Source organism: Brienomyrus brachyistius, chromosome 7, assembly GCF_023856365.1.
Source record: "Brienomyrus brachyistius isolate T26 chromosome 7, BBRACH_0.4, whole genome shotgun sequence".
NCBI classification, from domain to species: Eukaryota; Metazoa; Chordata; class Actinopteri; order Osteoglossiformes; family Mormyridae; genus Brienomyrus; species Brienomyrus brachyistius.
This window is the reverse complement of record NC_064539.1, coordinates 16,363,020-16,388,746: the sequence shown is the minus strand read 5'-3', so window position 1 is coordinate 16,388,746 and position 25,727 is coordinate 16,363,020. Positions and strand designations below refer to the sequence as shown.

General features: G+C 42.3%; 2 protein-coding genes across 3 annotated transcripts; one reads left to right on the top strand and one right to left on the bottom strand.

Annotated features, from left to right (window-relative positions):
• The first annotated feature begins 4,809 nt into the window (after positions 1-4,809).
• On the top strand, positions 4,810-7,964 carry ptges (prostaglandin E synthase). Its single transcript, XM_049020752.1, has 3 exons — positions 4,810-5,011; positions 5,179-5,261; positions 6,892-7,964. Exons 1-3 carry the CDS (start codon positions 4,904-4,906, stop codon positions 7,139-7,141), a joined length of 441 nt encoding a protein of 146 aa, XP_048876709.1. The 5' UTR covers positions 4,810-4,903; the 3' UTR covers positions 7,142-7,964.
• A 4,046-nt stretch (positions 7,965-12,010) lies between these two features.
• On the bottom strand, positions 12,011-19,555 carry LOC125746588 (paired mesoderm homeobox protein 2-like). Of its 2 annotated transcripts, none has more exons than XM_049020747.1 (4): positions 18,928-19,555; positions 16,358-16,557; positions 15,067-15,233; positions 12,011-14,607 (listed from the first exon to the last, which is right to left on the bottom strand). In XM_049020747.1, the coding sequence occupies exons 1-4, from the start codon at positions 19,094-19,096 to the stop codon at positions 14,478-14,480; spliced, it is 666 nt and encodes a 221-aa protein (XP_048876704.1). In that variant the 5' UTR covers positions 19,097-19,555; the 3' UTR covers positions 12,011-14,477. The 2 variants fall into 2 exon arrangements, with proteins under 2 accessions (XP_048876704.1, XP_048876703.1); XM_049020746.1 differs by having other exon boundaries at positions 15,067-15,245; positions 18,928-19,544.
• Positions 19,556-25,727: the final 6,172 nt, after the last annotated feature.

Genomic DNA, 25,727 nt, shown 5'->3' with positions numbered 1-25,727 from the left:
TGTTGCAATATACTACAGAGGCCAAAAGTTTTAGGTGAAATACTTTCAAACTCAATGTTTCCCAACTCCACATGTCATGTTGCCAGAACTTTCTTCTCAAAGTCAAAATAATAGCTAAGAGACTAATTCATTTCAACCTTTATTTACTATATCAATTTTTCAGCTGGTCAAACGTTGACATACACTTTAGTATTATTCATTGACATACACTATAGATCGCAAAGTTGTGCGTGCCTCTTTCAGGTCCAGTTTTCTGAGTATGCACCAGTTATAAATGAGACCCCTCACCACTGTTCTGCATGAGGAATGGCGCAAAATCCCCCTGGCCACTGTGTGTGCAGGACTTGTATATGTTCTTCTCAAGGCAAATTTGATGCTGAGTTGGCTGCAGAAGGAGGCCTTACACTATAAATAACTATGGTCTTTCGGTTTCATTGTCCAACCCCTGTAAGTTTGTAGTATTTCCAGTTTTTGTTGGCACAGGCTTTTGGCAGAGTTTACGATACACAGCAACAGTCTGTCGTATGTTGGACTGCCACACCACTGATGTTTTTTCCATTTATTTATCCCTGCCGGCCCCTGGAGGATGGGCTCCCCCTTTGAGTCTGGTCCCTCTCAAGGTTTCTTCCTTCTAGGGAGTTTTTCCTTGCTACTGTCGCCTATGGCTTACTCACTGGGGGCTTTGGGTGAGGATACTGTAAAGCGCTTTGAGACAATGTAATGTTGTGATAATGCGCTATATAAAAATAAATTTGTTGTTGTTGTTGTTGTTGTTGTTGTTGTATCTCCGTGTTAAAATAATATTGTGGCTGCTGAACTGTCTCTTTCTTCACCCACACCAACGTCTCCTCGGAGTGTATACTCACCTCTCCGTGATATTACCCAAACAGTAGAATGTGATGCGCTCAGCTAAGTCAATCAACCTCGCTGTGTTTGTTGGGTGTAGATTGTCTATTTTTAAAAGACTACTGTATGATTGGTTAGAATTGTGTTTGTTTCTGTGATGTGTGCTAACCAATGCTCCTTATTGACAGTTTATCAAAGTTTCTTATTTTCTTATCGATAGTTGATATATAGTTTATATTGCCCAGCCCTAATTACAGTCGATGACTATTTCCAATGTCAGGGTTCTTCCAATTATAAGTGTTAGATCATTAATCCTGAGCCTAAATGGAGTTGATGTCTGAGACTGAGTGCCTTTATATTTCAGTATCCCGGGCCATAGTGAAAAATCATCTGGCAAATCTAATGCAATGAATTTAGCAAAACCCAGCTGGCCTTGATTGGTCCTTGGGTAAATAGGGTGACTAGATCAAAATGAGAGAGGGAGAGAGAGAGAGGGAGAGGGAGACAGAGAGAGAGAGCGGGAGAGGAATAGGCCGCGAGGCAGGACAGGGCCGGGCTGGGCTGGGCTGGGCTGGGCCGGGCATATGAGTCAGAACGCAGTGGGGGGTTAGAGTGCTGCTACTATTTTGTTTAATAGTTTTTCTCATAAAGTGGTTTTTCACTTTTTACCACCTTTGAGCTTTTTATTTTTTAATTCTCTTCTGTCCACAACACCTTTCTTACACTTTCTGGTTACAGTCACCCAGCACTGTGCTCTCCTTCATAAACACTACATAACCACTAGAGAATATGATTCCTGGCAGGTAATATTTTTTAGAGAACCTAAATCGTAAAGCATCCTGTGAAGAATATCACTTAAACAGCCAATAAGGTTCTGAGATTAAGGAACCTTCTAAGGCACTTTGGCTCTCGTGGGCTTTAACGTGCAGATTCATCTAAAAATCTACACCAAAGAATATTTCAGGATCTGTTCTACATCAGTTCTTCTACAGTCATTCAAAAAGTAAATATTTATCTCTCTTGCTGATTTTTAGAGGTTCCCTCTCTGCTGACTGATCTCCCCTCTTGCCCCTATGAAATATTGGGAGGCAAAATGGTTACCTGTGGTCAACAAGAATGATGCAGAATGAGGAAATTTTAGGAATATATGTCAAAATGAAGTTACAGGCATGTAACTAAACACAGAGATTATTGTGCTAGTCTTTGTGTATTATATGTATTATGGTATGTATGAGACATCCTTCCTGGGTGTGGTTCCCTAAATGCACACAAAAGTCTGTAACACATGGATTTAAATGTGTATCCTGTTGTGTAAAATGGCAGCTAAAGTGCAGGAGATGTGATGGTGATGATGATTTCTGCCAAAGACATGCAGAATGAGATTTCAGCTCGGTTGTACTCTTATAATACACTATTTTAAATCAGCTGATGGGATATAACTCACTTTCAGTTTAATTATTTTCCACGGCTGCATCTTTAACAGCGAGAAACTGATAAAAAAAAATATTAAATTAACACAGCATTGCAAAACACACAGTCCGGCCACAAAGAAAGTCGGCATTTGAATTTATATCAGCAAATACTTATGAAGCCAGTGACTGGATCATTATTACAGCTCAGCAACGGTATGCAGCAATAAAGTGAATTCAGCTGAGCACCTGAATCTACTGACTGGCCAGGTTACACCTCCATCCATCATCAGTGCGTTTCTTTCTTCCCTGTTGGCATGGACATATTCCAGGACAAGAATGCCAGGATTCATTGGGTTCGAATTGTCAAAGAGTGGTTCAGTGAGCATGAGGAGTCATTTTCACGTAATATTTGGTTACCACAGAGCTGTGACCTTAACCTCTCTGAAGGTCTTTGGGGTGTGATTAAAGGAGGCTTTAAGGAGTGGTTCATCTCACTTGTCAATACAGGATCTCGGTGAGAAATGAATGCAAAAATAACAACGCCATGACAAATGTGCAGCGTAATCAAAGCTAAAGGCGGTCCAACAAAAAATTCAAATAGCGACTTTTTTTTGGCCTGACAGTGTAATTTTTGTTTGCTGGTTTTGAGATTGTAGATCTTGTGAAAGTGAGGAGATAGAGCAGTGGAAATAAGCAGATCGTCTGAGTCTTTTTGCGTTGTAGTGAGACTAACGGCACATACATGAGATCAGGAAACGGTAGGAAAAAAAATATCTCTGTCTGCTGTTATACTGCAAAGACCCACGGCTGCAAACCTGCACTCACTCCAAGTCAAAGGTATGATAGAGTTACATTACATGCGAAATCCAATTCAAACGAAACAGTGGGAATAATCAAATTTATCCACATTTTATATTCATGTTCAAAAGATGAACATGTAAAAAGATGCTGGAAGGCTTTCAAAATACATTATGGAGTTAATGATATATGAAGTATGGAAGATATTATACCCAATTTAAAAAGTGCTTGAACTTCTTCACTTTCTATATTTTAAGAGGGTAAAGTTGCAAGAGATGAAACAGAGCAACTACATTGTCACTGAACTGGTAGCAAGTACAACCAAATCCAAGCAGGCGGATGAGAGTGAAGTTTGACTTCAGAGTGTAGCATTAGCTATCTTCTGGCACCTCTCGGGCATTTTTCGGGATTAGGGCCCTTCCTCAAGGGCCCAGCAGTAATGTGATCTCTGCTGTCATACAGGGGATTTGAACGAATGACTTTCCCATCTGAGGGCCAGCACCCTAACCCTAACCCACAGAGACAAATACCACTGAAACTGTTTTTGTGGATTTAAAAAAAAATGCATATCTCTTTCCCTGAAGCAAAGTTTCTGTTTTAGTAAGTAGATAAAAGTACGTTTGCAGGTTTCTCAGTGAATGAAAACATACAGCCTTGTTTGATGCTTATCGTTTATCTTTAGCTGCCGACTCAATACTCTTCATTTATGCATTTGTCAACAAGTGCTTTGGTGAATGTTCATATATCTTAATAAAGTAATAAATAAAAATACAGGCCTGCGTCTTGGTTTTTATGGAAGCCCTGACGGTCCGTCTCCTCTCTCAGTCTCTCCCGAGCCCCTATCAGAGCCTCCATTGACTCCACAAAGATCAAAGCACCGTTGGCAAAGTCAAGATCAGTAAATCTTTCTTCACCAACAGACGCTCCACAGCTGCTGGACACCAAGACCCTGCCCAACGCCCGGTCCATACAAGCACTGGACAGAGTAGGAGCAAGAACACACCCCTGCAGAACCTCAGAACACGGAGGTTTGCCCTCCACTCTGCACAGCACTCACAGTCCCAGTGTACAGGCCGGCCATGACCTCCAGCAACTTCGGGGGGGGGGGTCCCGCAACGTCTCAAGATGTCCCACACGGCAACTCGATCAACTGAATCAAACGTTTTATGAAGATCAGCAAAGCCTGCAAACCCTCTGCTGATATTCACGCTTGTGCTTTATAAGAACCTTCGATGTGCATGTGTTTGATGATAGACTTTTTATGTGTAAAGCCAGACTGCTCTGGTCGCTGACAGACAAGCAAGTGATCACGGATGACCCCAGCAAAGACCATACCAGGCGCTGAGAGCAGTGTTATCCCCCTGTAGTTGTCACAATCCAGGCGATCAACCTTCCCTTTCCAGATTGGGACCACAAATCCTATTTTCCAATCAGCTGGGATGATACATTTCTCCCAAATGGATAATGGATAGTTCTCTGGGCCATAGGTTTATTTGCACATAGAAAGAGTTTGAGGCAATTCAACTTAGGCAAAGTTTGCCCCCTCCAAAAAAAAAAAAAAAGATAAAATCAAAATGAGAAACTATTTTCATATCTAGCATGAAAGATGTCAGAGAGTAACGTTGATAAAAATATAGTTTTTAACATAAATATGGATACTTATAGGTTACATAATTTATTATCCATGAAGACAGCGTTTCTTTGGCCGCTTTGCTTCAGCTATGATGAAATACGACAGTGACTCGCGGGGCAAAGAAGCCACGCGCTTCCACCGGGAGATATAAACAAGCGAGGGAGGCTCGCGCGCAGTCTTAGCCCTGACGCGGCGTCCGCGCGCAGCAGCCAGCATGCTGGATAATAACGTCTTTGCCTCTTTCGTTTTTTACAGCGTTCTTCTTGTTCTCAAAATGTACGTCATTGCGTTTATCACAGGGCAAGTCAGGCTGCGAAAAAAGGTGAGTATTTGTTTTGAAAAACGGAGTCCTTAACTGGGCTTATACTACGCACATATCGTTTGTTACTTTGAATCGCAGTTGTCTTCAGAATGTGTGCCTCTTCGGCACTTTGGTATGTTTAATGTGTTTATTTTCACTGAGGCGCTCCGTTTACTGTGATTTAAAAGGCGTTCGCCAACCCAGAAGACGCCCTCAGACACGGAGGGACGCAGTACCACAGGGGGGACCCCTACGTGGAACGCTGCCGGAGGTCAGCACCGTCCGCTTTTTTTTTGTTTTTAGTATTATTACAATAAATAAGTGTCCACGACTTGATTAGGATCGTTCAACACACGACATACTTTTAGCATTAAAATGATTTCCATTTGTTTATTAGATTTTAATACCAAATTAGCTGTACATTATATTTCATAGAGCGCTGGTTATGTGTTTGGGCGTGTAAATTATTCCCAGTATCTTCAAAAGTAGAGTAGGTGCTTTATTCCGGTGTGGGACCCTTGTGCAGTACCTGGGTTTGTGCTACGCAAACCAAGCCGTCCAACTCCGCAATACCGTTTTACTGTTTTCTTACAGTACTAATGTCCATTAATAATCTCAGGAGGCTAAGGGGTATCTGCATAATTATGCAAAACGATTATTCGTTTAAACACAAGGAGCTCCTTGCTTAAAAATGTTTTTGAAAATAAAGCAAAAAATGAAAGACCATAATTATAAGTCTAAAGAACCAGCACATTTTGCAACAGGAAGTTAGCAATGCGGTGTCATTAAATGACTAACCGTATTATTGTTCTCAGCCTGAATTTTATGACACAATCTCTGCTATCCTCTTGCGTCCCCATAACTAATCTGGTTTCAGAACCAGTTGTTTCCTTTAGTTGCAGGACCGTCGCTAGAGATTCATGGGGGAGGGGTGATCATTTACTGGTCTCTCATTTTAATGGAAACGAATGAGTACAGTATTTAAGCTAGTGCAAATTTATTGGGGAGGGGGGCAAAGAACATTTTAGGGGCCACAGTCTTAGCGATACCCTTGCTTATCATTAAGGAAGTGGACCACGGCATAATAGTGTTTGTATGCTTTGACTCGCTATAGAAATTGTTGGTTTATTGGTTTAGCGAAATTGCATCACAGTATCGTGAATTACTATTAAATACAGTAATACTTTCCATTCTTCTCATGAAAACAAAACAAATACCTCGAGAGTATAATGAGGTTATTCAAGAAAAATAATAGTAATTAAAAAAAATCATTAAAGCACTTACTGTCTAGCAGCTGTTATCAAAAATGGTGTTGGTGTTCTGTCCTATAAACCTTTGCTATTAGTACCAAAATTCCAGAATAGGAAGTGAAAGTGAGGAAGCATTTAACTGAAAGATGAGATGTCGTATTCACAAGTGAAAATATGCAGCATTGCATAATACAGGGTGTTTTTCAGATCTTGGGATGATGACCATGAAGCAGGGGTGTTTGGACCCCTTTGGGGTAGACTTTGACCACACGTCAGTCTTAGGCAGTGACCATCATTGCTGAGAAGTGATGCAAAATTTCACATTTTGATTACGATTAAATAATGTAAGTCAAAATGAGAGGAAGGTATTGACGAATTAATCTCAAATTGTATGTGAATCATATGTTTTTGCAAGGAGATTTCTACTATGTTTTGTCTGGCAGATCAGTTTAAATGTCTTGAATGTCATGTTTATGTTCAACAAAAAACAGCAAACCTTAGATGTCTGTTTGCAGTTGCAGACGTCAACTTGGAACAAAAGGTCAAATACTACTTGGTGAACACTTTCACTGTAAAAGTGGCCACTTTTGCAATGGTGCAAAAAGAGGACAGAGGCTCAATTTCCTTGTTTTCTTTGTTTTTCTGTTGCAGGGCTCATCAAAATGACATGGAGAACATATTTCCCTTCCTTTTCTTAGGCGCCATTTATTCCTTGACGGAGCCCACGCTGTTTGTGGCACGCCTCCACTTTTTGGCATTCTTCCTGTGCCGAATCGTTCACAGCGTGGCGTACCTCTGCCAGCTGAAGGCGCCGACTCGCTCCGTGGCGTACGTCATAGGCCAAGTGCCGTGCCTTTCCATGCTTCTGCAGATCCTTTTCGCAGTAGCCTCCCACTGGTGATTGTTCTCAGCCGCCGTGGCTTCAAAGACACTGCTCTTGCCTTCAAAATGATGATGTCAACTGTGAGCACCAAGGGATATATAGCTTGCGGCTGCTTTAATGTACCTTGGAACACTTTAGGTGCAGATATTATGCGTAATGTATGTAATGTCGCAGATGGTGGCAATATTTAAGAATGGTCTTTTTTTTTATTTGTGACCAAAAGTGTTTTTTCATGAAGGCTGTTATCATTACTAAGTGTGAGTGTTTTTTTAACCTCTGATAATATATTTTTTGCTGTCTCATTTCTAGACATGTTTTCCACAGAAAGCAGGAAAAATTACCCTGACTAAAACTGTCATTTTCCAGGCAGTCTTTTACTCATAGTAGTGCCTTAGTCATTCTGTCGGGAAAATGCAGTGCAGTGCATCAGCAACAGGAGCCATTCTGTGAAAAGGATTATTACAAAAAATATTTTGCATGACTGAGTATTTTCTGAATGTGCTGTAAAATTATAGCAAGGTTGTAGCAAGATGCTGCTATCCATGGATGCTCATATGACCAGGCTGTCACTTAGACTAGTGCATGTTTTGCGTAACAGCATGGGACCAAGACATTGTATTGCGCATGTACTTTTATACTGAGATTACAATGTGGTATTGGAAATGGGCTATAGTATGTGTTGCAAAAGTGGTAAAATATAGTTATCCACATTCGTATAATATATGGATTCATAAGTATTTGTTTTGTATTAGTGTAACTTTCCATTGTTATTGGTTTTTTTTCTAGCTGACAGCATCAGTTAATGTATATAAAGATATCCATCCATCCATCCACCTACATACATTGGTGTCTCTGATGTATGTGTCTTTATGTGTGGGAGTGTATCCCCCGCAATGGACTATTTTCCCATGCACAGAGTCCCTTACCTGTGCTCCCTGGGACAAAGCTCCACCCTGCGGGGTGAACCTGTACTGGACAAGCAGTTTATTGTTTCCCTAAATGTTCACGGAGCTGCAATGATCCAAGGAGTTTTTCAAAACTAACAAAAACCATATTATGGGATGTGTCCCCCTATGCCATACTAAAAAGGCCGGTTAGCAGTAGCGGTCTCTAACATTTAAGTTCATGTAAATCTCGAGCACTTTAAACTTTTATTTGATCCTACTGCAGTCGCAGTCACAAATCTGGACACAACTGCTTTTAATGCATTTGTCCCTGATTCAGCTGTTGTTCACCTTATACTAAAAGGCCTTCAGGCAATGAAGTAATACAATTGTAACGGCCAAGAGAAGTGTTCAGTGTCAAATTTTGGACTCTTCAAAACAGCCCCTTTTTGCTTTGATAACAGCATTGCAGACTCTTGGCATTCTCTCAGCCAGCTTCCAGATGTATCCACCTGGAATGCTGCTCCCACAGTCCTGAAGCAGTTTTGGGCTCACGTTGGCTACCTCACTCTTACTTACGATCCAGCTCACCCCAAACCAGCCCACTAGGGTTTAGGTCGGGGATTGTGGGGGCCAGTTCATCAGTCACAGCACTCCATCTCTTTCCTTGTTCACTAGATAACACAGTACTTATATAACCTTGAGGTGTATTTAGGGTTGTTATCTTGTTGAAAAACAAATGATTTTCAGTAAGTCTGTCTAGAATTTTGACAATAGCATTTTATGTATGTATAAAAAACCTTTCCCTAAAACGTTGAATGCAATTTAATGCTCTTTCAAGGACAAAATCAATGAAAATGGGATTGAAAAATGCACAGCCAGTGTGTTGTTACCACAGTGGGAGCTGTGTATCACTGACTGGGATGTTCATGGTAGTGGAGCATAACTATTGTTTTTTGTGAGCAGGGATTTCAGCCAGACGTACAGACAGATTGATGCATGAGGGTCTCATGAAGGTACACCGGGATCTAGCTGCCAGCACTCGTTGACACAAGCCTTCATCTTTGGCGTTGTACAATCCACAGTATGTAGCGAAAACAATTAGATTAATGGCACTCTTATCTGATCATACTTCTTTCAGTCTGCATATTTTGCCAAGACTTTTTGCTTGTGCCCGCAGTGCAAAGCAAACAAAAACCTCTAATATTTTTCATATTAGTTGTGCTTCTCGGAGCATAATGAATTTGTGAGCTTTGGATTCACCATAGAAATGCTGGGGAAAGACTGTTTCCCCCTAACAGAGGCCCAGGCTGTGTCCAGCACACACCCGGAGTTTAAGTCCAACATTCTTCAGCTGCTTACGCAAAAGGCTCCGAGAGGCACACAATCCAGCTGGCCATGGAGGCGTGGGAGCACACCCCGAGGGCTTATTTAACTTACACCAGGCCCCTGATTCAAAGTCTGATTGTCCGCATGCAATGACACCGCATTTTAATGGTGTGATTTACCAAAGCAATTTTAACCTAAATGCAGGAGACCAAGGGCTATGACTGTAGGTGGTGAGCGCTCAGAATTAAGACCGTTTTGTGTTGTTACTGCTTAACATTGGAGCCGAAGCAGAGTAGAAACCTGTACCGTAATTCCAGCATATAAATGTTTTAGAAAGGAGCTGGTTTCTGGTTGAATGGATGTGAGTTATATAGACTGAATGCCTGTTCTGTCTTGTTGAATGCTTGCATAGAGTAACAGGAAATAGCCTTGGGCTCAGACAATTTCCTTTTGATATTCTGTACCAAGGAATGATGCTGGAATGCTGATTGGAATGAACAGTTACTAGGTTCTTTTCACACAACAGCTAACATGCTATTTGGTACAGAAATAGTCTGCCTGATATACTGCTCAGTTCACATATATAATTAATTTCATTTTTTCATAATGACTGTCTTTCTAAGTCTGCATGGTTTTTCAGTTATTTCAGTCTTTCAGTTAGGTGCAATTAGGTCTTAAATTCCCCATGCTGTGTAATTGTGTGTGTGTCTGTGTGTTCTGTGATAGACTGGCATCCCACCCAGGGTGTGCCACAGCCTGGAGACCCCCCCCCCCCCCCCACAAGATTCTGACCTGGATCAGTCGTAATAGAAAACCAATGGATAACAACAGCTTTATGGCATAACTTACATGTTCATGCATCTCAGATCTGTGAATCCTGGTCATTGATATGGGGGGTGGGAATTAGGGTTATGGTTATGGGGACGGGGGGCTGGAGCTTATCTCAGGGAGTGTTGGACATTTGATAGGAGACACCCTGAACAGGATGCCAGTCCATCACAGGGCACAGGGCAGGGGTCACCCTGGACGGGATGCTAGTCCATCACAGGGCACAGGGCAGGGGTCACCCTGGACGGGATGCCAGTCCATCACAGGGTACAGGGCAGGGGACACCCTGGCCGGGATGCCAGTCCATCACAGGGCACAGGGCAGGGGTCACCCTGGATGGGATGCCAGTCCATCACAGGGCACATGGCAGGGGTCACCCTGGACGGGATGCCAGTCCATCACAGGGCACAGGACAGGGGACACCCTGGACAGGATGCCAGTCCATCACAGGGCAGGGGACACCCTGGATGGGATGCCAGTCCATCACAGGGCACAGGGCAGGGGTCACCCTGGACGGGATGCCAGTCCATCATAGGGCACAAACAATACACACAACTTTGAGATACCAGCTTGCCTGGCTGTAGGTCGCTGGACTGCAGCCTAAAGCCCATGAGACACTGGAAGGACATGCAAACTCCACGCACACACAAAGCATAGGTGGGATTCAGGAACCACTGTGCAGCCCTAATGAATGATTATTCAGCTTCCTTATGAACAATTACTTCAGGTATAACCTCATGGGCATGAAAGAACATGTAGTGTGTATCATCAGATGTGCGACTGGACTTTAAAGGGAACAAGGATTGTCAATTAAGTTCTCATGTAAAATTTTCCTAATTCAAAAGTTTTGAGATAACTGGAACAAAGCCATCTAAGACCATTATTCGTGATCTTAAGATTAAGTTGCTTTTACATGCTTCTGTAATAAACATTTTTGGTAACACTTCACTTGATGGGGTACAAATACTTAGTAATAACTCAGTTACTGCTAAAGTACAAATCATGAACAAATACAGTTACTACGTGAGATAAAAGATGCGCTACGATTCATAAATGATGAACAAACATGACATCAGTATTTCACTTGTGTTATTTATGACTTGTTCCTTCAGTCGTTCACAAAGGTTTAGAGAATTAACAGACACTAACAAATATGGTAACTGCTTGAGATAAAGCACACGTAAGGATTAATTAATAACTGAACATGAGATCAGTATGTAACTAAGACTCAAGTTAAGACTCTTCAAAACAGCCCCCTTTTGCTTTGATAACAGCATTGCAGACTCTTGGCATTCTCTCAGCCAGCTTCCAGATGTATCCACCTGGAATGCTGCTCCCACAGTCCTGAAGCAGTTCTGGGCTCACGTTGACTACCTTGCTCTTACTTACGATCCAGCTCACCCCAAACCAGCCCACTAGGGTTTAGGTCGGGGATTGTGGGGGCCAGTTCATCAGTCACAGCACTCCATCTCTTTCCTTGTTCACAAGATAACAGCCTCGAGGTGTGCTTAGGGTCATTTTCTTATTAAAAACAAATGATTTTCAGTAGGTCTGTTCAGACTTTTGACTGGTACTTTATGAATATATAAGAAATGATTTACCTCACATACTTCACATACATCTTCTGTCTTTATCTAATATGTTGAATGCAATTTAATCTTCTTTCAAGAAGGAAAACAATGATAATGAGATTTGTTTGCCTAAAAATGCACATTCAATGAAAGTGTTCTTTCCAGATTGGAAATACTGACTGGAATTTCCATGGTAGTGGAGCATAACTGCTATTGTCTCTTTGTGAACAGAGATTTCAGGCAGATATATAGACAGAATGATACATGAGCCCTCGTTTGATTGCAATATTATATATTTGCATATACATAATCCCACTTAAATCATGCACATTTTTTAAGATAATTGTGGTTTATCTTGGTATCTACTGCTGTTTCCTGGTATAAAATGGGGTTATGATTCTGGGAAATGATGTCATCATTGTAATTGCATTATAGTGCCACCTGGTGGGAAATTCCATGCAGAGCTTTAACTGTTTTAAGGCCGTTAAGCAGAGTGCCAAAACCAGGGGCGGACTGACTTTTCTGGGGGCCCCTAAAAAGGGATTTGAACTATTTTCTAGCGCCGAAAGAGAAACGAGAGAGAATTTTCAACAACAGAACATCCATCATATAGTAATTAAATTACGGGGTGCCGGCGGTACTTACCAATCAGGATGGGGGCGGGGGGCCGATTCGGTACGCCAATTGGGAGCAAGAAGGTATCGTTGTTTTCGTATTCTGTTGGGCTACTCTACACCGCTCCGGTTGGCTGTGAAACAACCGGGAGAACTGAGTGGTAAAAGTAAGCTGGGCATTGCGGAGTATCAAAGTGGGAAAGTCCATTATAGCCAGGATGGGGGCAACTTAGTACCTCCTTCAACCTGTCACTAAAATGCAAACAACAGACATTTTTATATAACTCAAATGATAATTTATCTTATATACATGAACATTAGTCGAGGAGATTCTATCTTCATGGGCCACCAGTTTTTTCAGGGGACCCAAATGACTGCCTGTACCCCTGCAAATTTGAACTTTCTTTACCCAAGAATATATCACTTTTCTATAGGACTACTGCCAATAAGATTAATACAAGGTTTACGGTTGAAATAGTTCTTAGCTTACAATAGTTCTTAGTGTGATATTTTCAAATGCCAAGTCTGGACACACATTCACATGTATGTAACAGTTTTATTACCTTGTAAATAGTCTGTAGGGTTTGCAAACTACCCCAATGCTTTTGATGTAGCCAATTATAGGTTTGTAATGGAATAACAGATCTGTCGTAAGTCGTAAGATTTCTTGTGTGAGCGTGAAAACTTGCAACCCTGTTTTTTGCCTTTGAACGGCAGTGCAGGAGTCCAGTCTCCTGAAAAGGGCCATAATACAGCAAGTTTGCAAAAGGAACTGCTCTCATTTCTCATATCTTACATCCCTCCTGTCAGCAAGCGCCGAGACACGATAGTCCCATGGAAGCTCCATCTAGCGTGAAACTTTATATCGTAGTGGCCATCTACTTTGTGCGACTCTGACTGACTTTCGTTTTACAGTTTTTCTTCGTCTACCGGGAATTCTTTTAAAAGGTTTGGATTTAGGCAGCATTTCCAAACTGATGCAAGCCAAACAATATTCCCATTACGCATATAGGTAGTAAGGCAGTGCTTCGCGTTTGAAGCAGATGTGCCAGAAGTTAGCCCGTCACCATTAAGCTTGTGCAAACCTGCAACTTAAGTATGACCTACTGCAGGTGATGCATTGCTCGGCTGTAACACCCTGCAGCTGTAGATTACTGATTCTGTGGGCCGGGCACCCGATGCGGGTTCCACTCAAATGCCTCCAGCCGGAGCGGATGAGCTTCCCGGCCGGCGTGCGGTCCCTTATACTGCAGATATAATCATGGCGCTGGTGATTTTAATCATCCCTGAAACTTTTGTTTTGTCAAGGGCGTGCAAAGAGGCATTACTGATAACACAGGAACAGGTAAACCAAATGAAGTGAGTACTTCATTAACAGCAGATAGGAGAACAGAATTCCACTTGGGTTCTTAAATCTTGGAAGCTACGTTTGCTTCATGGGATATTTTGAGGATTTTGTGCTCTTTCATTTCAAAACTGTGGGACTGTTACACTGTGATATCCGAATGACAGTGAATTTAATAATATATGCGTATTTTGTTGTCCTACCTTTGATAAGAATTCACAAAACACTCCGGTCACGAACATAAAGGCACTTTGAAAAACTGCCGGAGCATGCAGTCCTATTGCAAACATAACAAAACAAAAGAATGATAAAACAAAACACCGAATTAACACAGCCAGTCTGTGCAGAAATTGAACTGACTAAGCTTTTTACACATTCAAGTTTCAAACTGTTTTGCTGCCCAGCTTGAATGTAATTAGAGGCATCCATTGCTTTGGTGGGAAAATCAGGAGGTACAGGAACCATATTACAACAAAAAAACAATACAATGTTTTAAGCAAATGTTTCATTAGAAAACTTCATTTTGACCACTTCATGCTTTTCAGCAGATTGTACACTGCTACACACAGAAATATTAGATTGGAAACTCAGTGAGTGTCGTGCCGGTTGTGGGCAGGAGACTCTCAGAAATCCTTCTGGGAGTCCAAAGTGGCCCAGTTTTCTTTCGAGCAGTCCTTTGGGGTCTCATTGGGGTCTCACTGGGGTCTCACTGGGGTCTCACTATGCCAGCGGTCTGGTCCTGTGTCTTGGAGACAGGCAGGATTATGCGGCACTGTACAGGCGTCAGTTGGCCGTCGGCACTTGGCTGTGGTACAGCCCGTATTCTTTGGCCTTCAGGCGTAGGCTGGTGATGCTCTTTGTCATGCTGGCTCCACTCGCCTGTACATCCAGGGGGCCATTGGCTGAAGCCAGGCTGAGGAAATGGGACGTGACAGCAGATCGATTGGTGGCTCACAATACTAATCTCTGCCTTCAGCCACGGCCTGGTAGGGCTGTTATTACAATTTATCTTTCGAGATCTCTTTGTCCATGGTGATTCAGTGCTGAGATAAATATTTATTATTCACTATTCTTTCATGTAAGGCACGGGTGCTGGTAAATATTTAATCATTTACCCCGATGGTGTAGTGCCCTTTTAAGCATTTATTTGTTTAGCAGAAACTCCTTATCCAAAATGTCATAGTGTGATTGTGACACTAGGGAGCAATTGGGGTTAAGGGCCTTGCTCAAGGGCCCTGTGGTAAAATCACTTTGCCAACCCAGGGATTTGAACCAGCATCCTTCCGATCACAGACACAACATCCTAAACAGCTGAACCACACTCCACATCGCATGGGGACATATCTGTATGCTAGGTGGGGGGAGGGGCTACCTGTAAGATGTGGGAGGAGACCATGAGACAGAGTCAGAGCTGAGGAGGGTGGAGTGTGGCGCCACCTGCCGGTCGAGGGCTGCCTCCTGGTCACTGGGCCTGAGCAGACTGCTGGAGCGGCTGCTTAGGATCGCTCTCTCATTCCTCCGGAACTTGGCACGTCGGTTCTGGAACCACACCTACGATGTGAAGGGAAGGTGGCATTTTGCTGGCACTTATGAGCCGCCATAAATATAAAGTGATTATCCAAGTGAAAAGTGAGATGATCCTGACATCATAGTACAAGAAGAGCAGAGTGAAGTTTTTCAGTTGGAGTGAGAGATTTACAGTGCTGGTTTCATAAAAAAAAAGAAAAAGTTCTTTTCATAAAAGCCTCCTGTTTGTTATATTGTGTTCATATTTACAGAACATTTGTAGGCTACTGAGTAGATGATGTACTCATCAGCCTGTATCAGAATATAGAAAACTGATATTACAATACATACCTTGTTAGGTCCATATAGTATTTTAATATTTACCTAGTTATGAGGAAGGACTGAATTAAGAACAAAAAAATCACTGTTGTTACCATTCTTTTACATAAATGCATTTACTGTATTAATAAGCAAGGTGGTTTCTAGCTATTCAAAGGTCAGGGGCTAAGTCCAGTTTAAGTCCTGGGACTTGACTTTGTTTCTGAAGGACGACTGACATCGGAGCTAAAATACTCGAGGCTCAGCTTAACCATTAAGATGACTTATAAATTTTTTATAAATAAAAGAAACTGTGAGACTGTGAGCCCTTGGCGGTGGAGAAAACTATTATTAAGGGGTAAATACACTTCATGACTCGGATGGGATAAAAATGAACATCTTTATTTTTTCTAACCCAAAACTGATACTTGGGGGTGACAGGGTCCCTTCAGGCTTCAGAAAACTACCACAGGTGACCATGGCACAAAGAGGTTAAGAAAGCATTTCTTTATACAGATATTATCTGATAGCATGTACGTTGGGGGCCAATCAGCTTTCAGCTGGGGCCAGTGCCCTTGTGGCCCTCCCCTGTACACACCCCCTGCTCCCCAGAAACACACATGGCTTTCCCTGCCCAAAAAGACCTTATCAGATTTGCCTGTGACTTCCTGCTTTCCTGTCCACCCTCTGAAACAGTGGCTAAGCAGGGATGGGGCAGCAAGAACAGAGGGACAAGAGAAGCTGACATCAGCTGCCTTTGACTCTTAGCAGACTCTAGGCAAAGAATCAAATGGATGCTAAAGTGGGGACTTCCCAGCATGCAATGCCGTGCTTCTTACTTGCACGCGGGCCTCACTGAGGTTGACCTGGCGAGCCAGCTCCTCTCGCACGAAGGCGTCGGGGTAGTGCGTGCGCTCGAAGACCCGGTCCAGGGCCTGCAGCTGGCTGCTGCTGAAGGTGGTCCGACTGCGGCGCTCTTTCTTCCTTCTCTTTATCGTGCCTTCAGCTGCTTCAGAACGTGTTTGAGGGGGAACAGAACCTGTAATCATATGGTCACTTTTGTGTGGGAATGTCTTTGAGGTTTTTTGGTCCTTTCCAGCTCCCGTAGTCCGCCTGCAATGAACAGGAGCTTCTGGTCAGCTCGACTGGGGCACGTCAGTATTTTGGGATAAGTCACAGAACCTCATGGGAGAGATGATAAGAGGCTAGCAGAGGAAAGAGTTTATAAACATGAAGGAATAAATGATGCGGGAGAGGAGAGTTGGTATAGAGAACATAACAGCTTTAGAGGGAAAGGAAAAATAGAATAAACAACTGCAATGTAGAAAAGAACAGTGATCAAAGGTTTGCAAGCAAGGGAACAGCTGTTGTACCCTTAAGTGAGACATTAACTAAAATGCTTCAGTCACTATCCTGCATTAGCTATCCATCTATATAACTGAAAAATGTTTATTTGAAATGATTCTCTGACCATTTAGTTTTGAGAAGTTATGTATGATTTCAAGAAGACTGCTAAGTATCTTTTTATTTAATATTTGCTGTTTTTCATGGACTCCTCCTCCATTTTTTGATGGAGTTTGTTCCAGTGTCATCAGGTCACCTGAACCTTCATATTTCACGCAGTTAATGATCCACCAAAAAAGGTCTGATTCAGAAATAATGTAAACAAGCCTAAATGCTTTGTTTAGTAAGCACACTGAATTATTAACCTATTAAATTAATAAGCATTAAATCAATAAATGCCCATATTGTCATAGAATGTTTACATATAAAATGAGTCCAAAGAGAATAAAAAACAAAATTCTTCAGCCCAATTTTCATAAAAGTCAGTTTTTGTCCTTTAGATTCTCATAAAACATTAAATGAGGGTTCTGTCTAAAACATTAGCTGTATTCAAAGCGTTTTGCAGAGAGGAAGCATGTCATGTTAGATATCCTTATATATCCTTAAATAGCTGAGCAATCAATCCATTTTCCAAGAGCCGCTTATTTAGTGCAGGAGGATACTGGAACCGAGTCCTACCGCAGAACACAAGGCGCCAGACATTCGGCATAAAATGGGAAAAAGCCCATCTTTGGACTGAATTTTGTGTTTGTGGGAGGAAACTGAAGTACCCAGGGGAAAGCCATTTGAAGACAGAGAAAATCCACATTCCACTCATAGATACAGACAGAGTTGCAGTGCAAAAATCACAGTGCTGTGTGCGTGAGGTTCCAGGACTACCCACTCAGCCTCTTCCTGAAACAGAATGGAGGCAAAAGCTCATCATTTATAAATTTGAAGCATCACTGCCAATTTTTCAATAACGTGCTGCTGTGCATCTAGAGGCCAGGAGGGGGCATTGTTTTCTTTGGAAAAGAAATGCACACCAAATCCGGGCCAATTATGTAAACCATTCTGATAGCGTACATTTGGCTCAAATTAACTAAGATTACATTGCATTTTATGTGTGTTTGGGCTCATATAAACACTAACTACTAATCACACTAAATGAACCATCTTCCCATTACTTATCTAATACAGTACTGTAGGGGGGGGGGCACCACAAGCAGCATAGGGCACAAGGCTGGGGGACACCCTGGACGGAATTCCAGTCCATCACAGTGCAAAGCAGGGGACACCCTGGACGGGATGCCAGTCGATCACAGGGCACAGGGCAGGGGACACCCTGTACGGAATAATTTCGTTTATTTTCTGAACGTGCGAAAGCAAAGTAATGTAAGCAGAAAGCCGCTAAACCTACCTTAACATAAACCACAAACGAACTCATCACGCCTAATATTAGGTAAAGTTTTTTACAAAAACAGTCTGTAGTCTAATAATCTAATTTTGCATCTTAACCGATGTTGTGCAAATAAAAATTCTAATAAACTTTATACAAAGTAACTTAAACTATTCAACGATCCTCGTGCCTCCAAGAGACTTTTCGTTTGTTTGTTTTAAAGTTGTAAGATTTTTCATAAGCCCGGGATTTATTTCGTAACTAAATAAATGTTTATTTCATAAAAAAGCAAAAACCTCTTTTGAACATTTGTTTAGATTACATGAATTTTACTGATCCCAGAAGAGTGAATGAAATTAAAATTACTTTTAATTAACTGCAACACACAAAAAGTCATTGTTAAAAAGCTAGGAAGCGCAGAACGAACGATAAGGCCAATGTCATGAGTAACACCATCAACCATAAGGAAACTTACCATACGAACGAAGGTAAATAAAAAAAGTGCAAAGGAATTTTAAATAGTTCAGCAATTAAGTTTGGCACGTAAGGCTGCCTACAATTAAAATGACTTATTTTCATTAAGTAATTATTAAAAGAAGTTAATTTGTTTGCAACTCAAAAGGGAGAAAAGAAAAACAGCCTATATGACACATGAATGGGAGATAATAAGTAATATGACATTTTCACCTGCATGAAGCGGGCTGCTTGGCGCCGACCCCTCCGCTCGCCCCATCGCTGCCTTCTCGATCCCCACGGCTCGATCCTTCATCCCCTTCACAGCTGATGCTTCTTCAAGGTCCAGAAGGTGGTTCACACTGAATTTTTTTCTATTTTGGCTACCATTGATGCAGTCCATCCTCCTCGAGTTCGAAAGGGAAATCTGAATATCCACCAAAAATGCCGGATTTATTTACTGTAAAGGTGCCAATAATATTTTTCTTCTTTTGCATTTATCAGATCCTTCCCCGAATTAAACATCTGATTCACCATAAAACCGTGACGTAGCGAAGTAAACGGAACCCGTTTTCCTTCTAAATAACTTCTCTGCTTTTCCTCTGACGTCTTTTTCTTTCTTCCAAAAGTAAAAACAACCGCCGCACCCCCAAGACTAGTGAGATCCTCTCCTCCCTTATCTGATGGCCAGAACGGACGTTCTTCATGTTTTCTGTTTTTGATCCTTCATGACCTGGCAGGTTCAGTGTTATAAAGACGCCCTGACCCATAGTGACACACACGTCACACTTACGGCCGTCACACTGGACCTTCACGGTTCTTTAGATGTTAAAAAGGTTCCCCACCATTAAACACGCCCCGATAGGCCCTCTGTGCAGACCGTGACGAGATAGTTATGTTCTCATATAAGTCCTGAAACCTGAAAATCATCTTCGCATGATTTATAAGAGCTACTCTTTATAATTAAAACCAGTGGCTCGCAGTCGATCCTTTAATAAGATAGCAATTCATGTTTTTTCACCCACAGATTTTGTTGGAAGTTTTATTGCAATAATATGATTATAAAAACGTAATTAAACCTTAATTCTTATTTATTTTTATTTATACTGATACCTCGGATCTATATACTATAAATATAGCGAATTGCAAACGCCATGATAGGAAGGTAGGACAATTACCTTCATGCATGATCCTTTTATTAATAATCGGCATCGGGATTTCGGCAGGTAAAGTTTCTTTGCTCGCAGAAAAAAAGATTTATACATGGACCCTTGGGGGGCTGGATCTGCAGCTGAAAAGTGTGTGTTTTCTATAAACTTAGACTCGCAGAGGGACCGACGAGAAACATCAGTATCATTTTTACTCTGTCCACAAAGAGGTCCCTTATGACGCGCATTATAGAGTTTCCTGAACAGGGAATATTTATTTAATATTTGCCTTATGTAAAGTACATATGCAAAAGTAAATTTTGACAAAGCTTGAAAAATAGCCGCGATATATTAGCAGGGTGTCAGTCAAAATTTTACTTTCCATCCATACATCCATCCATTTGTTAGGTTTTATTTTATTATACTCGTCAGATGCTTGAATGATATTTCAGTATTCACCCAGTGATGGGGAATATTATTAATATATTGTCACGTTGTTAGGATTACATGATTTCTGTCGACGTTGTACTGGATAAACGTTTTTCTAAGATGGATTTAGGGTAACGTGATCTTCGCCATGCACACTGGCTTGAAATAAATGGTGAAAGTCTTCCCACTGGAAACTGAGAATATTCAAATCAGTTAATTGTTACGCATAATTTTGGTCCATCCATCGATCTTCCAGACCGCTTGTCCAATACAGGGTCGCGATGAACTAGCAGCCTATATGAGCCACAAATTCTGGGCCCTAGGGAAAATGTCACCTTTGCCCCTTCTGCTCAATTTGACATATAATTTTATGTATTGAAGGGCCGCTGTAAATGGCCGGCCGCCCTGAATCTGCTGCGGTATCCGTGCCCCCACTATGCCCTGAATACAGTTAAATTACACAGCAACAGAAAAAGCGGAAAACTAGCTAAACATATTTATGAATTATGTGTGAAAAAGGTTGCAGATCTCTGCGACAGATTAGATGAATAATACGTAATGGCGGAGTGCAGATCTGAACGAAATACAAGATTAGACAGTTATAAATCATTCCTTTATTGACTCAGTATGGTGTTCATTGAGACGCTGTAGAGTATTGCCGTGGTTCCACATTTAAGGGGGTTGTGTCATTTTGCAGGCATGCGTTTTTGGTTTTGGTCTTTTTCGCACGAAAATAACAGTGCAGACCTGTTCCTTTTGGCTACTTGCGGATTTTGGCAAGAGCCACGAATAAAGTATGAACTGATATATTTGTATGCAACTAACGCACGTATGACTATGCTAGCCAATATATTTAACAATTGAATGCAAAAAGTTAAATGCTGTTTGAAATGCTTACGAAAAGATTACGCATATTAAGGAGGTGTGTTATTTACGTAATTGGGTTTGGTCCAGTCAAATATCTACGCAAATAAACAAACATGGGAAAGTCACATTTACATCATTTATAAGACCCAGTTCTGGATCCGCTTTCCTGGACGTCGTTGGACATTCCGCGCAGCTTCTGGTTAATCAATATGTTCCACTATTGCATCTACCGCTTACATTTTTTTATTTTTTTTGCAAAGATGTGACACAGAACCTCGACATTTAGGTGTGGAGAGAAACAAATATGACTGAAAACTAGGAATCCAAGAATTGGAAATGGAGTTTCTGCCCCTACTGGAGATTAAGGAGATGGTCTCCTGTGCCCAGAAGACAAAAAGGCAAACTAAAGAAGGAAAGTCAAAGCCTCACATATTGGATCCAGATGTGGCCACCGTCCAGCACAGCTTCATACAGCATCATACAGAATGAAATTCCCTGGGACAGCCGGGGGGCGGGGGGTGTCTTTTCCATGATCGGATTTCCAAGGCTGTTCCTTTCTGCCACAAGACCTATTCTTAGCCCCGTTCGTTGTGTTGAAGCTTACAGCACCCCGAAGCCTCACTACCCCCACAACGCGTAATCAGAATGACAAACTAATTCTGCCTAAAATCCAGTTGATGCAGTCACATGCTAGCAGCCTGCTTAGAGTGCTTTCTGTCCATCTTTCACTCACCGGCGATTGTTTTCCTTGTGCTGTGTGCATTATGAAATCACAGCAATAGCAAAGGTAGCGTATAGATAGGATACATTTCCTCCTCAGTCCTCAGTTTGTTTGGTACAGACCTCAGAAGCAGGTGCTATAGATGCATCCCAAAATAACACTTTAAGTGAAACAAGCATTTCATCAAGAGAATATTCAGCTACGTAATTTACTTTTATTTTTCAAATTGATAGACAACCTTCCTCCATGCAGTCTATCTTTATTTTAATACTTTACTTGCATTAATTCCCACAACTGAATTGCTCCCTCTGAATGTAACAAACTTATGGATTTATTTAACCCCAAGACTTTCACCGGAATAAATGGTTGAAGGATGGATGGATTTATTTAAATGAACAATAAATACAGCACAACAGTTCAGCTTCTCATAGCTTCTTTTAGCTGCTAGGTAGAGAAATCTCTTAACTGTAGATCTTGTAGTCCAAAAAACCGTTAATGAATCTAAAGGCATTTCCACAGTGAAAGGCAAAGCTACGCCAAAAGGGATTTTTAACGTCGTTTCTAGTATTTTCTAGTATTTTCTAGTCCAGCAATGCTGTAATCAGTCCAACTCAGCGCAAAAGTTAAAGCGAGATTTAATGAAGGGTACCTTGCAAGCAGAGTCTGGCCGGTGTTCCTGCACTTCAAAAGTACGTCCATAAACATTTTTAGGCTCACTGTGCATATTTTATTGGGTGGTGCTAAAAGGGTTTCAGCATGATCTTTATTAGGTTTTGTGGGACTTGTGGCTATGATTGGCCAAAAATAACACGTCAAAATGTTTCTAATTGCAAAAAACTCTATTTTGCAGAAACTAGAAAAGGTTCTTTTAGAATTTTCCTTATAGTCTTTATCATAAAATCCCATTATGAAGTTTACCTTGACTCTAAGTCATAGATAAGATACCTTAAGCTAATCTAAAATCAAGCTAATCTTAATGCCAAAGTCTGTTTGACTTACATATTAAAGAAATATAGTCAGGAGGGGAGAAAAACTGAAATCAGTGAGTGTAACACACTACAAAACCTTCTGTGAGACCCATCAGAATTCAGAAAGGAAGTGACCTCGTGACATGCAAAGGAACGCGTTTTTTTTACCCACGGGGATCATGACTGAAATCGGCCTCATTTGTCTAGGCAGTGTTTCCCAGCTGGATCCTTGGGGAACCCCAGATGGTCAGTATTTTTGCTCCCTCCCAGCAAAAACTGAATGGTGAATTGGTATGGTCTGTTAGGGATAAAAATGGTTAACCGTCTGGGGGTCCTGAGGACCGGGTTGGGAATGTCTCTAGGGCCATTCAAAGTGGTTCAGATGTCAGGTTCTCCAAAAGGCTCTTTGTGGCGTGATCCAAGATCTCAAAAAGGCTCTTTGTGGTGTGATCCCAGATCTCCAAAAGGCTCTTTGTGGCGTGATCCCAGATCTCCAAAAGGCTCTTTGTGGCGTGATCCAAGATCTCCGAAAGGCTCTTTGTGGCGTGATCCAAGATCTCAAAAAGGCTCTTTGTGATGTGATCCCAGATCTCCAAAAGGCTCTTTGTGGCGTGATCCCAGATCTCCAAAAGGAACTGTACAATAGCAGCAACGTTTTCTTATTGGTATCTATGGAGATACACACAAGTTGTGCATCAGTGTGTGCGCACATAAACCCCCCCCCCCCGGTTTCGGTGATGTTAAATCCAAGGGTGAAGCAGAAGTGCTGATTGGGGTCCATTCAATCTGAAAACACACATCTGAAGTCATGTGTTCTGGGGTTTGTAGTGATGTGAGATGCTGACTTTCACTGCATCTGTGACAAAAGAACCAGCCATTGAAGACACCATTATCAGATAGATCTGAGAAGAATTAATCAGTCATCTAGCTAGTGAAACAGTGCCATGTTCAGCAGGGAGATAAATGAGCACAAGGGCATGAATCGAGAAAAAAAAATCGTGAGAATTGGGAAAAGTGTTTCCTTTTGTGCAATGATTGATGTACAACGTGCTGTTCATTTTGCTGGTTATATTTAAAACATGTGTACAGAAAGCCCCGTATAGTGTGCTGTTCCACTGTTTGATGTTATTTTTGTCCTTGTGCATAATGTATTTTGTAATGTGTTGCATCGCGGTTGATGGAGAAATATCTCATCTCACTATGAATATGCACACAGCTGATGGCAAGCTAGTACCTTGAACCTTGAGATAATGGAAATTTGATAATTTTCCCTTAATCTCTTGCAGAAATTATGTTAACCAGGATGGATGCAGAAATGTATTGAACTTCATTAACATACGCAACAGAAGTTTCCCAGCATGTAACATTTTCTTTTTACAAAAACATTTATCCAGACCGCTTTTGTTCCAGGTGTCTCCTGTTAAGAAAAACTGTGGATGAACTATGAGGAGGGAGAGCTGGCAGGGTGCAGAAAGCGCAAGTAAGAGAAACCGTCTAAGCAGAATGCAGAGATGGCAAGGCCCTCGCAAACCCCGCCCGCGCTGCATGTGTCAGGGGAGAAGACTCCCCTAGCTCCCCAAATTAATGGCTGCTGGGAGTTAGGGGAGGGGCACCTGGATGTATCCGACAATCCATCTTCCAAATCTGCCAAGGCTAAAACTCAGAAGAGATTAGAAAAGTTAAAAAATGCACAGATGTAGACACATGATCTATGAACACATCAGTAGTTTGTAATTTGTTACCCAGGAGGAGAACAATGTATAAAATATAACAATTAGAAATGTGCCATGATACATAAAAAAGGATTGATCGTAAACAACTTTTAAATGGAAGCCTTTGTCGCCCCCTATTGGTGAATTTAAAAATGAACTATTTTTTGTTAAAAGTACTGACAGACTGAAGGCCCATGGGGAGTAGTTAGACATGAATGGATAGGGGGGGCTAAATATTTATCCTTGGGGGCAAGCGAAATGCCGGGATCTACGGACGTGGCCGATTAGCGGCGTGGCCAAGGGAAATGCCGGGATCTACGGACGTGCCCGATTAGCGGCGTGGCCAAGGGAAATGGCAGGATCTATGGGCGCGGCCAATTAGCGACGCGCCCGATTAGCAGCGTGGCCAAGGGAAATGGCAGGATCTATGGGCGCGGCCAATTAGCGACGCGCCCGATTAGCAGCGTGGCCAAGGGAAACGCTGGGATCTACAGGTGCTGCCGATTAGCAGTGAGGCGAAGGGAAATGCCGGGATCAACGGGCGTGGCCGATTATCAGCGTGGCAAAGGGATACCCTGGGATCAAAGAGCGCGGCCGATTAGCAGTCCGGAAAGGGATACGCCTGGATCCACAGACGTGGACAATTAGCAGCGCGGCCATGGGAAACGCCGGGTTCTATGGCCACGATCGATTAGCAGACCGGCAAGGGAAACGCCAGGATCTACGGACAAAGCCGATTAGCAGCGCAGCCAAGAGAAATGCCGGGATCTAGGGGCGTGGCCGATTAGCAGTGCGGCCAAGTTAAACGGCGGGATCTACGGGCATGGCTGATTAGCAGCGCGGTCAAGGGATACCCTGGGATCTTAGAGCGCCGCCGATTAGCAGCCTGACAAACGAAATGCCGGGCTCTATGGGCACGGCCGATTAGCAGCGCGGCCATGGGAAATGCCGGGATCTACAGGTGCTGCCGATTAGCAGCGCAGCGAAGGGAAACGCCGGGATCTACGGACGCGCCCGATTAGCAGCGTGGCCAAGGGAAACGCTGGAATCTACAGGAGCGGCCGATTAGCAGCCCGGCAAGGGATACACCGGGATCCACGGGCGCAGCCGATTAGCAGCCCGGCAAGGGAATCGCCAGGATCTATGGGTGTGGCCGATTAGCAGTGTGGCCATGGGAAACACCAGGACC

Coding starts and splice junctions, on each gene's coding strand:
- LOC125746588 (XM_049020746.1), bottom strand. CDS start 19,096: ATGGACTGCATCAATGGTAGCCAAAATAGAAAAAAATTCAGTGTGAAC. Junction 16,558..18,927: donor AAGCAGCCCGCTTCATGCAG/GTGAAAATGTCA, acceptor ATATGATTACAG/GTTCTGTTCCCCCTCAAACA. Junction 15,246..16,357: donor TCAGTGAGGCCCGCGTGCAA/GTAAGAAGCACG, acceptor TTCACATCGTAG/GTGTGGTTCCAGAACCGACG.
- ptges (XM_049020752.1), top strand. CDS start 4,904: ATGCTGGATAATAACGTCTTTGCCTCTTTCGTTTTTTACAGCGTTCTT. Junction 5,012..5,178: donor AAGTCAGGCTGCGAAAAAAG/GTGAGTATTTGT, acceptor GTGATTTAAAAG/GCGTTCGCCAACCCAGAAGA. Junction 5,262..6,891: donor TACGTGGAACGCTGCCGGAG/GTCAGCACCGTC, acceptor TTTCTGTTGCAG/GGCTCATCAAAATGACATGG.